The sequence below is a fragment of the Pseudopipra pipra genome, chromosome 4 (assembly GCF_036250125.1).
Source record: "Pseudopipra pipra isolate bDixPip1 chromosome 4, bDixPip1.hap1, whole genome shotgun sequence".
In the NCBI taxonomy this organism is placed as follows: Eukaryota; Metazoa; Chordata; class Aves; order Passeriformes; family Pipridae; genus Pseudopipra; species Pseudopipra pipra.
In genome coordinates this window covers 16,698,947-16,715,406 of record NC_087552.1, presented here as the reverse complement: position 1 = coordinate 16,715,406, position 16,460 = coordinate 16,698,947, and the positions used below count along the sequence as shown (strand labels likewise).

Below are 16,460 nucleotides of genomic sequence, written 5' to 3'. Positions count from 1 at the left end.
AGTTGTTTTTATCCAATGTTGAGATTTAACTCAATAATTTAGAAATGATTAGTACTGGATAAATAAATATTTGATTTCTTCACAGTTTTGGGTAGAGTTTCACAAGGTTTGTTGTGGTTTAACCCCAGCCAGCAACCAAGTACCACACAGCCACTTGCTCATTCCCCCACCACTGGGATCAGGGAGAGCAACAGCTAGTCATGAGTTGAGATAAAGACAGTTTAACAGGAAAGCAAAAGCTGTGCACACCACCAAAGCGAGGAGTTTATTCACCCCTTTCCCTGGGCAGGCATCTCTGTGTTTCAGCCATCTCCAGGAGAGCAGGGCCCCATCACGTGTAGCGGTTACTTGGGAAGCCAAACACTATCACTCCAAGCATCCCCCCACTTCCTCCTGCTTCCCTCAACTTTATATATTGACCATGATGCCATATGGTCTGGAATATCCCCTTGGTCAGTTTGGGTCACTGTCCCAGCTGTGTCTCCTCCCAGCCTTCCATGCACCCCCAACATCCTCACCAGTGTGGCAGTATGAAAAGCAGAAAAGGCCTTGGATCTGTGTAAGCCCTGCTCAGCAATAAAAAAACATCCCAGTGTTATCAGTACTGTTTCCAGCACAAAACCAAAACAAATCCCTGTACCAGCTACTGTGAAGAAACTCATACCCCAGCCAAGGCCTGCACAACAGTAAAAAACGTGTCCATCAGAAAAGGTTGTGGTTGATTCCTCAGCAAATTTTCTATTTCTACACAATGGTGCAAAATGTTTTTGGGAAATTAAAGACTTGCTTTAAAAAATAAAAGCCCTAGAAATGAAGAAGGCTGCTTTTCCCTACCTTGCCCTTTTTATCAAAAACGTTGGTTTTTATTTTATTTTCACAAAATGTACCTCAAGGCATATTCCTGGCATAGATGCCATAACTTATTTAGATTTCTTCAAAGTTGATAGCAACTGAAGATGGGATTCTGTAGGGGAAAATAAGAAGCAAACGCAGATATAGGCATAGCTAACAGGCTTATAATTAAACTTCCAGGTCTACTTCTGAATCCTCTTTGCCACCTTAATTCTTCTATTAATAGGAAGCTCTGGGATCAAATTGACTGTATCAATTAACATGTGTTACTCTATATATTATTATATATATATATTATATATATTGCTATTTATCTTATTTTTATGCCTGTGTTGAAATTTCCTTAAAGCACTTTTATAGCATTCAGTGGGTACTTTTAGGGGTGGGGAAAAAGCTACCTTCTGACTATGAAGCTGTTATATAGTATCAAGTGAAAACAAATTTGTCTTGTAGTACTTGCTGTGTTATATAATCATTAATTAAAATAGTGCTTTTTTGGGGAACAGTATTTTTGTATTTGAAAGATGGGGTTTAAAACCTGTTTGTTTTTAAAGGACTATGGAATAAAAGAAGATGAATTGCAGGCTATCCTCAATTATCTGCTCACTATACACGAGGTAATTTTTAATTTGGGGGATGTGTGTGTGAGGAGTGGCATACTACTGCTGCTTGTGACCACCAAATATTTGAATATTTTCAAATATAACCTCCTTTGTGCCACAAGATGGCTCTGCAGAGGAAGTAGCAAACCTTTGTCCAATTGTTTAGTGTGCTGATATGCCAATATTCTTGAAGTGATTTAAGCACTATGTTCAATGTTAGATTGAAGTTCATTAAGCCAGTAAGTCAAAATGGTTTCTTATGTTGTTCTGCAAACCAATTTACCAAGCAGAAAAACAGATGGTGAGACTGACTTAAAAAAAGAGTCAAAACCTTGGTTTAGGCTGCCCAAGTAATATTTTTTTTGTTTTGTTTTTCTCTCCTTTTTATTCTACTTCTTAAATAAAGCAGTAAAATTGAAAACATGCGTTAAAAAATAAAGATGTATGTTAATGACATCTAAGAGAAGCATATAAACTTAATTGGGAGAAAATGTTGGTTACCACTGATACATCTGCATCTTCATATTTTAGCACCAGGAAAAGGCACTTTATGCCAGATGCAACATCAAAGACAAGGGAAATGGGGACATAAATCTAACTGATCTCATCTCTGTAAGGGTGCTTGAAATGGGTAAAATAAGGAATTAATTGAACTTCATTTCAAGCAGTATGGATTTTTTTCTTTTTTTTAATGTTTGCACCTATATTTTCCTTTTATTCTCTGTGCTGTTTACTACTACTTGGTAGTATCATTCAAGTAATTCTACTTTATATGGAGAAGTAAGAAATAAGACTCTTGGTTACATCTGAAAGTGAGCTGAAGTAGCAGAAGCTTTATATAGCCTTCAGATGAGGGCGTGATATTTTAAACATCTTAGCAGTTTGTATTTTCAAGTCTAAAAGATCCATGAATGCTGAATCCCACGCATTTAGGTATCTAACTGTAAATTCAGAAAAACATCAACAAAAAAAGTAAAATTCAGCCTTCTTATAGGGTTGATTCATCAGTGGTAGCATCTATAATGTAAGTCCATAATATCATCTTGAACAGAGCTGTTCAGGGGGTGTGAAGCTGCTTTTCTAATAGGGAAAGAATCAGTATTTGTTCAAAAGTGTTGAACAGTGGTTTTTTTGTGGGCTTTTATTTTTACAGCTTTGTTCGTTTGTTTGTTTTGAAATGTGCTTTCGCCTTAGTACCACAAAGAACGGGAAAAGACAGGTGCATTTTGCTACTTCTTTAGTTATTTTTAATTACAGTGAATATGGAACAAATTAATAAACTCTAGTTAGAGTGCTTTAAACTAAAAGTATGGAACACTTTAATGAGCAGTTTGAATTATCCATTTTAAATGTTGTCTGTGGCAGGTAGTGATAGTTCTCTTTCCTGGCTTGAACACTTGTTTTTTTCATTAAACACCACCCTGTGCCCCAGAAAATGTGCAGCAGTTTTTTTTGAGCTCCTGTGCAGTAAAGGACTGGGAAACACACGTGCAAACAGATGAGCATGTGTGTGCAAGGAAATAGCATAGTGCAAATATCCACTCCCTGTCAAAGCCTACATCCCAGACACAGATGCATCACTTTTCACCCTAAAAAATGAAGTATATTCTTTGTAATATTTTCTTCTGTGCTTGCCTTTGAGATCTGTAGCTCTTTTGATCCTGGCCTAGTTGATTTGGTCCTTAGTTTGCGATTACTCTCCACATCATTTTGAAATATTTTGTAGCAGTTCTTTTAACCAAAACCATGTTCTGGTGTACATCCATTTTGAATTCAAATTTGTAACTTTTATTCAACAGGATGACAATCTAATGGATGTCTTGCAGTTGCTTGTTGCTCTGATGTCAGAGCATCCCAATTCTATGATCCCTGCATTTGATCAGAGGAATGGATTACAGTAAGTTTGAATTTTGTAAGTGGGGAAAAAAGAAAACAGTGTTTTGACCATCCTGTTGCTTGTGAGAATTCCTGTGAAATCTGAAAGGTCCAAGTCAGTGTATGTGTTGCAATGTTAGACTCCTCGTCTTGGGGGATTTTTGAGTCCAGGTGTTCATTTTGACAAGAGGTGATGTTGGATTTATTGTCAATGAGGTATGTTTTTTTAATGTTTCCAGGCTGTCAGTCACACTTAAGAAGGTTGTGATCAATTTTTGTAGTCTATACATTGATGTCTTCATCTACCAGGGCTTAGTCTTTAGCTTCCCATTCTTACATATGTTTTAGAACTGAAAGGAGGCTGACAAAAATTGATTCAGATGTCTTCTTATCTTCTAATCTAATAACATAAAATGTTTCTTCCACAGAAGTCCTATAGGATAAAAAGATTTTTTCCTATAGGACTTTTGTGGAAGAAACATTGTATTTATTTCAATGTAGCACTTTATGCTATATGTTGTTTGCAGTCTTTTTTCCAACAAACAGAAAAATAACACTATTTTGAGAGAAAAATAGGGAAAATAGGAAAATCTTCTAGCAGTAAAAGCACAAGAGGAAATCTACTAGAAGAGTAAGTTATGACTCTGGTTTTGTCTTGTGGCTCTCACAGGGTGGTCACAGTATTGAACTTCTCTAATTTAAAATGAACCTGCCTGGGCATAGTGGGGGAAAAATTGCAACAGGCCAACAAATGTAAGAACTATTCCTAGAAGGATATGTGGAGTAGTAATTCTCTCACTGTGTAAAAGCAGAGCCTCATTTCATACATTCAGTTGCACCTACTGGTTAACCTTTATTTATAGATATATTTTTTTCAATTGCCCTTTCTCAAGAGACTGCATTTAGGCATATTTATAATTGTTTTCTCCCCTTTTACTGCTAGACTGATCTTTTCTTTTTTTTTATAAACCTATTTTCTTGATATTTGACTTCACTTGTGTGGTAAAATATTATACATGGGAAAATAATAAAAACTCAAATAATGAAGTATTTGAATGTCCTGTTGGGTCTCTAGTGCAATATGTTTGGTTTTATTTAACAACTAGCAGTAGATGTTTTCTTTTTTATTAACAAGTATATAAGCAAGTCAGTATGAATAGCGAGTCCACAGCTAGAAATCACTTTGTTTTCCTGTCTCATTTGTTACAGTTCTTTCACCTGTATTGTCTCCAGTCACTTAGTGGATTGTTTGTATGCTTCTTGATACATCTACCTTTTGGAATTAAGACACTGTATAATTGAAATTTAAAAATAATTTAAAAAACCTTTAGAAACACTTGGAGTTCTTTTAAAATTAAAAATTTTAAAGTCACTGATGCACTGAAAAAAAGTATAATAAAAAAATATTTTTTTCCTATGCAAATAGGTAACCCTTAACTGTTCTGTTAAGACAAGCAGAGAAATGGATTATATTACTTGAATGAAAGTGCATTGTAGGCTTGATTATTTGTTTTCTTCTGTAGCTGCTGTGGTTGCAGCTTTCTCCAGGATATTTGTTATAGATAACTGATTTTTAATCACCCTTAGGTTTTATTTTTAATTCTGGTATAGAACTAAATCTTTTTTTGGTCTTAGTTTAGATGTCCTGACTATTATTTTTGGGTGTATAGAAGCAAAGGTATATAACTCTTGATGAGTGCTCAGTTATGTATAGATAAGTCCTTGAAATCCTTTCAACTCCTTAAAAACAGCTGATCTAAAATCCCATGTTGTGACATGGAATATTTTTGAGAAGTCTCAAGAATTGTTTAAATTAGGTAGGTGGGTTTTTTTTCCTTCCCCCTAGTAAAGCGATTCAAATTTCTTAAAAAATTTTATCAGAAGATATTTACGGTAAAAGCTGAGTACTGTGCCTCCTGTTCCAGTATGATTTCATGGAGCATTAGGACATTAGTATTTTCTTTTTTTCAGAAAGAGCTTAGTAGTCCATGTAGGTATAAGCTAAATTGTGTTTCACAAATTCAGAGAGATCTGTTGAATAGTATGAACCACAGCCCAACTAGAATCAGGTAGGGACATGGGCATAAGCACTCTACTTGTCTAAAAAGTGAGCTGTGAAAGAAATTAGATATAACTTATAAGTACATTTAGATGTCTTATGTTTTTATGGTAGATTTAGAAGGATCAAAAACTTGCATTTGTTATTCTTCACATTAAGCTTCCTTTAATAAAAGAGTAAGCTTTAATGTACTGCAGATAAATGTTTGAGAAGTTAAGAGAAAATACCAGTTCGCTTTCTTTTTATTCGGGGAGTGGAAGGCATAGATACATGTAATGAGATCTGTGCAGTATTACAGATTGACTTGGTAGTGTCAAATATATTGAAGGTTAATTACTGGACACTTCCCACTGTAAGACTGTACTTCAATTGTTTATTAATTTACCAGAATTTCATCACTTACATGGACACTTTCCTTGCTGTGTTAGTTACACTCCCACTTTCTTTCTTGGGAAGGCTACAGCTGGAACCGTTCAGTTAGTTAAGCCTAGTGCTTTGCTATGGACATGCTCCTCATCTCCTTTGGCTTTCTTCTTAAACCTTGGTAGAGAATCGTAAGTGACTATAGAGCCTTGTCATAACTAGATGAGGAGCAGAAGCTGATGTAGGTGAAATGAGAAGAATGCCACCTTAGTGCCTTTCTCTATCCCTCCTGAGGGAGCAACAGCATGTGCAGATGTCAAATATTAGTGCTATTAATAAATTCTCCTCCATACGTGGCTCTTCCTACCCAGCCACATCTATACCAAAACAGTTGCTTACTTAGTTTTCTGGATAAAGTATCAGATTAAGACAGCTTTCTGTATAGGAATTGCAGCAGCCTTTCAGAGCATGTTTTATGTATTAATACATGGGAGATATTGAAATATGGTATAATGTGATATCATGAACTGTTGTGCCGTTAAGAGAAATGTCGTGCTGTTTTTTTAAGTCTTATTAATATTCTTTTAAATTAGCCTCAGATAAAATTTATTTGCATTTACTGCAACTGCAGTTGATTTTCATTCCAAAAATTGCTGTGTATTTCAGTTACTTAGGAAGACTTGTCTTTTCTTCATTTAGGGTTGTCTACAAGCTTTTAGCATCACAAAGTGAAGGCATCAGGGTGCAAGCTCTAAAAGTGATGGGATATTTCTTAAAACATCTTGCTCCAAAGTAAGTACTTTGATGACATGGTTTAGGTCTTAAAACTAAACCTCCCAAAAAAAGAAGGGAAAAAGGTTGGATGTGACACATAAATTGTATATATTATTTTGTTTATATATTATTTTATGTGTGTGTATACACAGGTGTTTGTATGTAAAGGGTAAAAAGCTACATTGGAGGTTAATCACTGAATATGCTTCTGATGTGGTGGAATTCCTTGTTATTGGCAACTGGTATTCAGGAATTATCACTTCCTTACCAGGTTCATTTAATAATTACTTGCAGTATGGCTTCCTGCTTTTTCAAGTGATCCTTTTCCACCAAAATCAATAGTAAGAATTGGACTGGTGAGATTGAACCCCATGTTACTGAGAAGAAGGTTTAGTATGTCTCAGGTTGACTGCAATAGTAGATAACTATTGAGATTGCTGTCCATGGTTGCATTTTTGGGTGAAATGAGGACAAAGATGCCCTTTCCTTAGTGTTTATCAAGAAAGCCCTATGGTTGTGTTTCAGCTTTTTGGGCCCATGAGTGAGTGGACCTTATTTATGGAAGAAAGTTAGCTGTCTCTAGGGAATGATTTGTCTTTTCAGAATCTGAATCCTTGACCTTTTCCTTAACCAAAAGTGAAAGAAGAAAAATACGTTTCCAGGGATTTTTTTATTTCTTGAGGCACACTTTTTAAACTTTTCCCCCTAAAGCAAGTTGAATGCATAAGTTTATTTGATCTTTCTGTACTGTTTTAGGAGAAAAGCTGAAGTCATGCTTGGACATGGATTGTTCTCTTTGTTGGCTGAAAGGCTGATGCTTCAGACAAGCTTATTCACCATGACCACATACAATGTCCTATTTGAGGTAGTAATACACTGTAGTTAAGATCCAATCTTTCTAATTACTTGTAAGACATTGTTAGAAAATTACTTACATATTTGTACTGATATGTTCCAGATGACATTAAACCTTAGCATGATGCAGCCGAGTGCTGCTTTTTTTCCCCCCCAAAGCTCACTACTTGAGATTTTTCCCCCACTCCCTTAGCTTGGTTATGCTCATTATGAACAAATCTAGATAATGAGTAACCTGTATGTCTCAACCAGATGCCCATATGTATGTGGAATTTTATTATAGCAGTGGTCTTGCCTTAAGATAATTGTCTTGCTTAGATTCAGATTTATCCTCCAGTGTAGTTTAAATAGCAGTATGCACTTGAGAGAAAGCTAAAAAAAGTAGTTTAGAGTTTTAAGAACAGAATGAAATAAATTATCAAGAAAGACAGTGAGTGGGTTTTGTTGTGGATGATTTTTAGAATGATGGTGAAATAATGATTGTGCTGTATCCAGATATTTTTCAGTAAGCTGTCTTTGTGAACATTGATATGGCATCTTTTTCTTTCTTGCTAGATTCTGACTGAACAGATTTGCACTCAAGTGATACATAAACAACATCCTGACCCAGATTCAACAGTGAAGATACAAAATCCTCGTAAGAATGATACACATTTTGAAGTGCTGCCTTAAGAAAAGTCTGCTTTAAAAAAACCCCACCAATTAAAAAGCCTATTAATTACATCCATCTTATTAATACATACATCTTATGTCTGATCTGAGTTTTACATTTTCTTTCATACTAAAAGAAAGATAATGTGCATTTTTTAGGAATTATATCTCTACAGTTTTTTAAAAGACATTTTATATGTCTAAATGTGTATGTAGTTCATAACTCAGCCTTTTTGGCTGTGCAGTCATGTTATGAAATGGTTTTTCAAGACTTGCATGCACAGGATACTTTGATTTAATATATGTTAAGGTTCCAGCAAAATTCTGATTGCATTATTTAGTAATGTCAGACTAAATTACCTGAAATAGGGAAACAGCTTTCATCTTAAATTACATTCAGTATGACAATGCTACATGGAAAATAGGAGAAAGGTATCTGCTCACTGTTTTGGTTAGCTTACTTCATATCTTTATATGAAACTTTAGATGTCTTTTGAACTAAGAGAAAACACTGATCTCTTTTCATGAGTTATATACATTATTATTATGCTCTGGATGTAATATAATGGACTTATGATAGCTTTGGGAGTTATTTTTTTTCTGGAAAAATAATAGATTTTTCACTTTCATAGATGCTTTGTCATTAAACATAGGTCACAGTTGTGAGTTGCTTCATGTGGAAAGTAGGGGAAGAGAAAGGAAAGCAAAGCAGATGCAGAGAAGAGATCTGGTTGCATTATGCCATTTGCCTTCTGGTAAATCTGTATGAAGCAAGAGATGTGAGCGGATTTCTGTTACTTTCTCTTTAGATTTTTGAGGTTGGCAGTCACTGCTGTGGTTAGTATAGACTATTTGAAGTCTGAGTTATGAGTCTGGAATTATCTAGGTGTAGTAGGAAGAGTGACTTCTAGAGTACCTTTTTAAGATCAGCATTAATATTATCAAGTAAGAAATTTTTCCTTGAAGAAGTTGTTCAAGATGAACTGAAACTGTCACAGTGACTGTGTTCAAATTGCACCCTAATTTACAAAGGTAACTTCTTTTAAAGTAACAAAAACAGTGACTCCCCCACTGCTTCAAAAAGTGCAATGTACCCATAATTATGACTTTCTCCTAAAAATATAGAAAACATTGTGATCATAAGAGATAAAAATTTTGTATCAATTTTTTTATAGCAGAAACTGTTAAGTATAATTGGAAGTTGGTCACATGCTTTGAAAATTAGTATTACTAAACTAGAACAAAATCTACACATTTTTCTCATATATTGATTTTCTAAAGGATGCTTTTTTTATGTGAGCTTCCTTTAAAAAAGGTTCTGACAGATTCTGATAGCTTGTCAGTTGTCCTGCAGAAACATTTGTGTTGCTTAAACATGATAATTTAAAATTAGTTCAGAGTAATTTAAGTTGGATTGCATTTTCTTTAGCTGTATAGGTCTCATGGTGAGTAGGTTTGAGAAGTCTTGGAGGAAGGGATTTGTGTTAGTTAAACCTTCTACTCAAATAGAGATGTGCTTTTCCTGAGTATAAAACTTTTTTATGTGGCGTAGCTGTTGTTGTACAAACATTGTTGGAAGAGGCCTTGCGTTTTATGCTGTACTTAGTACTAATATATTGTTACTCCTGGACTGTTTTACAGAGATTTTGAAGGTTATTGCAATCCTGATACGTAATTCTCCACAGTGCCCAGAAACTCTGGAGGTTCGGCGAGCTTTTCTCTCAGATATGATTAAACTTTTTAATAACAGCAGAGAAAACAGGAGGTAAGATAGCTTGCTGTATGCACAAGTATACAAAATAAGTAGCAAGGTCTCCTAGTAAATTAAGCTCATTAAGCAGATACAGCTTCATTGCTGTTCAGCAAATTCTATAATGTAGTCTTCAGTATATAAAATCAGAGAAGCTTGCACGTAGCAATTTTTAAAAACATGTTGAATTCCTGACTTAGCTGACGTATATTTCTAAGATATATTTTAAAATTTGATTTCATAGCGTGTGTGTATTTTGCAGGAGTTTGTTGCAGTGCTCTGTGTGGCAGGAGTGGATGCTTTCCCTTTGCTGTTTTAATCCAAAGACTTCTGAGGAGCAGAAGATAACTGAGATGGTGTATACCATCTTTCGAATTTTGCTCTACCATGCAATCAAGTATGAGTGGGGTGGCTGGCGTGTTTGGGTGGATACACTGTCGATCACACATTCAAAGGTGGGTGTTGGAAAGAGCTGGGAAATTTTGTAATGCTGTGTAATTAGATTTAGAGCCTTCAAGAGCTGTATCATACAGTGACAGTGTTGAAGTGAAGGTCAGGAATTAAATGAAAGCCCCGTGTTTTTATATGATACCGCACATAACTTTGAAATATATGACAATTAAATGTTAATTTTGTTGTTTTAACATAAAGATTTTGTTGTTGTTGTTGTTGTTGTTGCTCAAATTGGGATGGTATTAGTTTATCCCGATACCAAAAAATGAGATAATCAAATTTCAGGAGCATTTCTGAAAAATTGTAGTGCTGGTTTTGCTTTTTAGTAACAACAGGAACACAAGGTGGCGCACTGTATCTACTCATAGATAAAAATACCTTTCAGTAACATCAAAAGGCTGTAAAACAAACGAGTAAAAAGCAAAGAAATTAAAGTTGAGACAGATGCTTCAGCTGTTAAGCTGTCATGGAATACAGGGTGAGAACGCAAATCCTTGCAGTATGAATGAGACTATTACCCTTTGTTTTTGTTCTGTCTGATTTTTGTTGCTATTACAACCAGAATTACATCATAAAAGTTATTAGTGGTTTTTCAAACAAGGCACAGCAGTATAAAAGGTATTTTATACTACCTTATCCTGAACAAAAGAGTGAAGCCAGAAGGGACCTTGTGGTTATTCTGGTTATCAGAAATATTTACTTGAGATTAATTCAATTATAGATTACCTATTTCTAAACGTGTGCAATTTAACAATGTGACAAGGGCATCTCTGAATCCTAAAGATCACTTTCTGATTCTAAGGAATTGTTTGCATTTCTGATACCCTTGATTTTACATAATTTCTTTTCTCAAAAAATATGAGTCTCTGCAGACAGCTATAACACTATTATTTTGCAGCTCTGTTTATTTATTGTGTTCATAGCTCAATGGTGGTTTATTGGGCAATGGGGAGACAAACGTAGAAATCTGTATATTAAAAGTGGGTGAAATAATTTCATTAAGCAGTTGCTTTAGCTAAATGGAATTAAGGTGCAAAGCACCTGAGGCCAAATTTTAATCCTTACAGAGATCACATATTAGTTGTTGAAACATTCTTAATATTCTTTTGTGTCGGCTCTGCAGTCTTCAAAAATAGTTTCCTCTTTTCTCCCCCAAGATGCAGAAGGCGTGGGTGGATTGTACAGTGGCAAACTGCAGCCAGAGTAAAGAACCCTAATGTACTTTTAGAGAAACTGGCATAATTAAAAGCTTTTGTGTGATTGCTGGGGAACTGTCCCTGGGGAAAGATGGAGAAGTGAATGAAGGTAGACCACCTCGCTAACTCTTACACAGAGCGTTGGTGTATTGAACTTAGAAATTATCTAGCATGTTATCTTATAATCTGTAGTTCTATTCTTAGACTCTTTTTGTGAGATAATGTAATGTCGGAAATCTCATTTAGACAGCATCTATGTCAAAATGATTTTATGGATTTTCGGTCATTCTCTTCAGTGACTTAATGTGGCTAATCAATGGTCTGGAGTTCCTAGAGAAAAAACCCAAGATTATGTTGTGATGCCATGGCCAAATGTCAAGAAAAAAAACCCAACGCAGTTTGAGAAAATACCAAAAAATAGAGATGTACATAACGTGGTTTTGTTTATTTATTTATATTTTAAAAGCTGTGTGCTTTTGTGCAGTGCCATAGCGATTGAGAAGGTGACCTGCTTCCTTCTTTGTGTTTCTCATTTTTGGTTCCTGGCATAGTGAGGTATCCTGTCGTTGGAGAAGTAACTTCCTGTTAGTTTTCTCAAGTCTAACTTTGACTTTCTGGTCAATATATAAGGTCACTTTGTTCTTCCAGCTTACTTCAGAGGAAGCTGAACAGTGGCAAGATTGGAAGCATGTGAGTGTGGGCAGAGTGAGCGGCAGCGTGGTGGTGCGATTTTGGAGGACTCTTTTATAAAAGAGTTCAGTTTGTTTGGACATCAATACTGATACTGTCCAGTTCCAGAAGCCTGAATGAAAATGTTTAAATGACAAAAGCACCCAGAAACTAACTTGACAGTAGTGATATGAATGATGATGCAATAATCACAGTTCTAAAATTTCACCTTTATTATGCATTTTCCGTTTGAACTTTTTTAAAAATAGTACACACAATTTATGCAACTAGACATACAAAACTAGATGATATTTCATAACTATCTGTTAATTACATTAACATAAATTAGGATAAATCACAAAAAAGGCTTTTTGTGGTAAAATCTTACTAATCACTTGAAAATGTCCTTATAAACAGATAATATCTGATTATAATGAATTTTTAATCCCTCTAATTTTACTTAAAGTAGTCTTGTATCTTGTTATACCTCTATTGAGATTCATAGAGATTCACACATAACATGGTGTAGACATAATTCAGTGGGCAAATTGTTCAATGCTAAGGGCATCTCAGATGTTTTTGATTTCTAGCATGCTTTCAAAGTAATGTGGGAATTATGGGAACAAAAATATTTCCTTAACATTGCTAAGAGAATAACCAATTTGTGTTTTTCTTATTTCATCTCTAATTGTATTGGGTGGCTGCTTATTTTTCCTTTTTACAGCCCTCTGTGCCCATTCTTGCCACTAATTTATAACACCATTCTATGATAAAGAACTAGTACATAAAGGACTAGTGTTACAGAATTGGATAGGTTTTGCAGAGCTACACATCAAGATACATGCAGCTGCTATAAAAAGCCAAAGAAACTCAATTGCAATTTTATTGTCCAGTTTGATAGATTTCCTGCCACCTTTGTAGCAGGGAAGCTGTTTGTCACTGTAACCCTCTCCTCCAGCAGCTGCACAACGCTTTATAAGCAGCAGCGGCTTTTCCAGCATAATTGCACTACATTGGCTTCCTTGCACTCAGAATTTAGAAGGTGTATAGGTGTGTGTAACCTTTTTAAGCCAAATTTCTTAGTATTACTCAGGTATTTTGCTCATTTCCATACTGGATTTTGATGCTTTGCAGATATTAGCACAGTGTATACAAAGGTGATTAATCTGTTGCTTCTAGTTCAAAAAAAATATTAATGTAAAAATTAAATCACAACTCCAGTTTGTTCTAACTGGCCAGTGCTAAATTTATGAAAGCATCTAAGAACTTCTGTTTTTTAAACATTGCAACCATGCTAGTTGGGCCTTAGATTTTATCTGTCTACCCATGTTACTTTGTAAAAAGGACCAATGATTTTGGGGATAATAATAGGAAGCTAGTAAAGAATGGTGGACAGCATGCCTTTTTAACCTTTCAGCTTCCCCAAGTTTTAAAAGAATATAATGATTTACACAATATAATAGACTCCTAGATTACCTGAACACTTTAAACTACTGGGAAGACTAACATTTGCTTATGTCAGGCCCTTAAATATATTTTATTGCTTAAAATTTGATTCATGTTACCATGTGATTCTGTTTAAGAGAATATATCCAGGTGATTTCTGATTTTTAGTTTTTAGTAGCTCAGGAAATTTTCATTCAGTAACACTCAGAAATGTTAATATGTGTAAGCCACAATTCTCTTGCTGTGTAAGTGGAAAAATTATGTTCACTGATCTAAATGAGAAGTATAATCTTGAAATGTCAGCGGTGTGACTTTAGCATACCATGTATTTCTAAATAATTGTTAATTTTCAGTCTAAAGAAGTACAGTTGTAATTAACATGGTCAGTGTTAAGTAAATTTGTGTGTTCTTTTGTGCCCTGCTCGTTTAATTTGAGAGGGGAGAAAAAAAAAATCCAGAGGTGTACACAGCATTTATGTGTGCTGTGTTTGCCAGATTTTCATCACTGTCTGCTGAGGGAAAACTGGCAAAACCAACAAAGATTAGGTGGTGGAGGAGTTAATATATGATGGCAATTAAAGAACTAATTTGCAGAGAAGTGAATGTGGCTCAGCAGTTTTAGAAGGTAAGAGGCCATCAGAATCTGGAGTCCAAATCCCACTGGCTTTCTTGAGTTACTGAGGACTTTTTGTCTGTTTTTATTCCCTATCTTGGAGGCAGTAGGGTCTCCCACAGTAGGGATCTTTAGCTCTAGTGCATTCTCAAGACTTCCAGTCTTTTTCAGTCCTCTGAAAAGTGTGTCTGCATTGCCCTGAGGGGAAGCAGAGGTACCTAGCCAAGAGGGTCATTGTACTACTGCAGGTTTTGGGTTTTCAGTTGTGCCATGCCCAGTATATCAATGAAGGAAAGCTGGGGGAGATGCAAATTAAAGAGCATGCTTGAAATCGTTAAATATTATGTTCATTCTTATGGTGTAAATAGATATTTTTAATAAATGTTACTTTTTCTAGATAAAAATGATTCTCAGGGGTGTCACCTGAGTTATGGAGAGCAGAAGGACCTTTGGAGACTGGAATGTACAGCCTCCTTTAGAGCTGTGTACCCTCCAGGATGTGTCCTGATGGTGCAGTCCTTCACTTTGACTAGGTGTTTCCTTGTAACAACTTCTTTTGTAGTAGGTGTTTGGGCAGGCTTTTCCTTATCAATGCCTCCAGGGGAAGAAAGTATTTTCATTGTTCAGCAGGCAGAACAGTTGGGAAGAGGGATCTGCACTGTGGATGGGCTCTTCTTACACATGCAGTGTGTATGGTCAATGGGGAGCTCCTTCATCTTATTATTCACTTGGTTTGAGTGAATCATGAATAAAGCTGCAGGATATTAAAATTTGACTACTTCAAACTGAAAGCAAAGTGTGAAATGGGGATAGGAATAGAGCGAGCAAGGTAAACTGAGAATTTATGAAATAGGATCAGCTACACAGAAGCCTTGGAAGAAGAGTGTGATAGGGATTTGCTACAGGTTGAAAAGTGCCAGAGCTCTCAAAAAGAATTGAGGAAACATTTGCAGTGAAAAGGGCTGATGCATAAAAAGGCAAATAGCTATGAAATAGTCTTCTGAAGTAAAGATGACCTGAGGAGAGAAGGGATTCTCATCATTGGAACAGCTTCAGGAATTGTTAATAGCCTTCTTTGCTGTAGCTGCAGTTTGAAGTAATCCTCCTCCATACTTCCAGCTCCCTGTGTTCAAATTGTGGCTGTGGGGACTGAATTAGGTCTCTGGACCATTATCTGAAATGATGGATCTGGAGTCTTTGCTGCAGGGCTGCCAATAATATATGGAGACACTGGAAAAGGATGGCCAGTTAGTGCACAAGACCTAAAGCTGGGCCCTATGACAATACAAAGTGGTAAATGCTGAATTTAGTTACAAAATATTTTTGTTAATAACGAAATATCAAATGTGCAAAAAGTAGAATTTGACAGTTCACTGAACTGGGGGAATGGTGGCAGGGATTGAGATAGTGAGGAAATACATAACCTGAGAAGATAGTACGTGCTCATGTCTTGCAATTTAAACAAGTGAAAAGCAATAGTTGCCTTAGTGAAAATGAGCAAGTAGATGTTTGGTATGCAGTTTGAATTTATTATTGTGTGCTGATGTAGCAGTAGGCTGTACCTTGACTGGATTTGAAAATAAAATGCTGCCAACATACGTGAAATTCCCTCTCAGATAAGCAAAGGTTTTTATGAATTATATTGACTAGTGCTTACTTTCTTAATCTAGAAATTATTTGTGTGCTTATTTATTTTCTCAAGATGAGGAAAAAAGGCAAAATTTTTGCTACTTAGGTGAAAATGCAAGATATGGGTACATGAAACTGTCTTGGTACAGTGGCTCCCCCCACCATGTATGTCAATGAATGTGTTGTTGTTGGAGCTTTAGACTCCTAGAAGCCTCTCATAGGTAGTGTCGTGCATAATATATGTTAATTTGCTTTTCTTAGCTTTCTTCTGTGAATCAGTCAGACATAACCCAGGGATTACTCAGGTTGGTGGGTTACAGACTGTAAGGCAGTGTATGGTACACACAGTACCTTTGTATCTTTTACTTTGCTCAATTGAAAATTAGTTTGCATATCTTTGGATAGTGGTGTGTCCTGTCTAAACAGGCCTGTTTTTGTTTAGAGATTGGATTGCGCTTTTGAACAGTTAGTGTTACTAGAGGAGAAGTGGAAAAACAGGTCAATAAAGTCCTTGTTAAGATTTAAAAAGTCGTAATGCTTTCTGGAATTATGAAGAGTTTATTGATGGTGTCAGCAGCACAGGAGCTAGTTTGCACTGAGCAGACTCTATAAGGAAACAACTATATCATTATCTGACAGATATTCCCTTCCCCACTCTACTCTACGAATTCAC

General features: G+C 35.7%; 1 protein-coding gene across 2 annotated transcripts in view; it reads left to right on the top strand.

Annotated features, from left to right (window-relative positions):
* The window catches only part of LRBA (LPS responsive beige-like anchor protein), a 408,434-nt gene that overhangs the window by 59,839 nt on the left and 332,135 nt on the right, over positions 1 to 16,460 (top strand). For both annotated transcript variants that reach the window (XM_064651760.1, XM_064651761.1), the window contains exons 15-21: positions 1,407 to 1,469; positions 3,254 to 3,351; positions 6,451 to 6,543; positions 7,282 to 7,390; positions 7,936 to 8,017; positions 9,673 to 9,796; positions 10,044 to 10,236. In XM_064651760.1, coding sequence (XP_064507830.1) covers positions 1,407 to 1,469; positions 3,254 to 3,351; positions 6,451 to 6,543; positions 7,282 to 7,390; positions 7,936 to 8,017; positions 9,673 to 9,796; positions 10,044 to 10,236 — 762 coding nt within the window. The remainder of the gene's footprint in view (positions 1 to 1,406; positions 1,470 to 3,253; positions 3,352 to 6,450; positions 6,544 to 7,281; positions 7,391 to 7,935; positions 8,018 to 9,672; positions 9,797 to 10,043; positions 10,237 to 16,460) is intronic.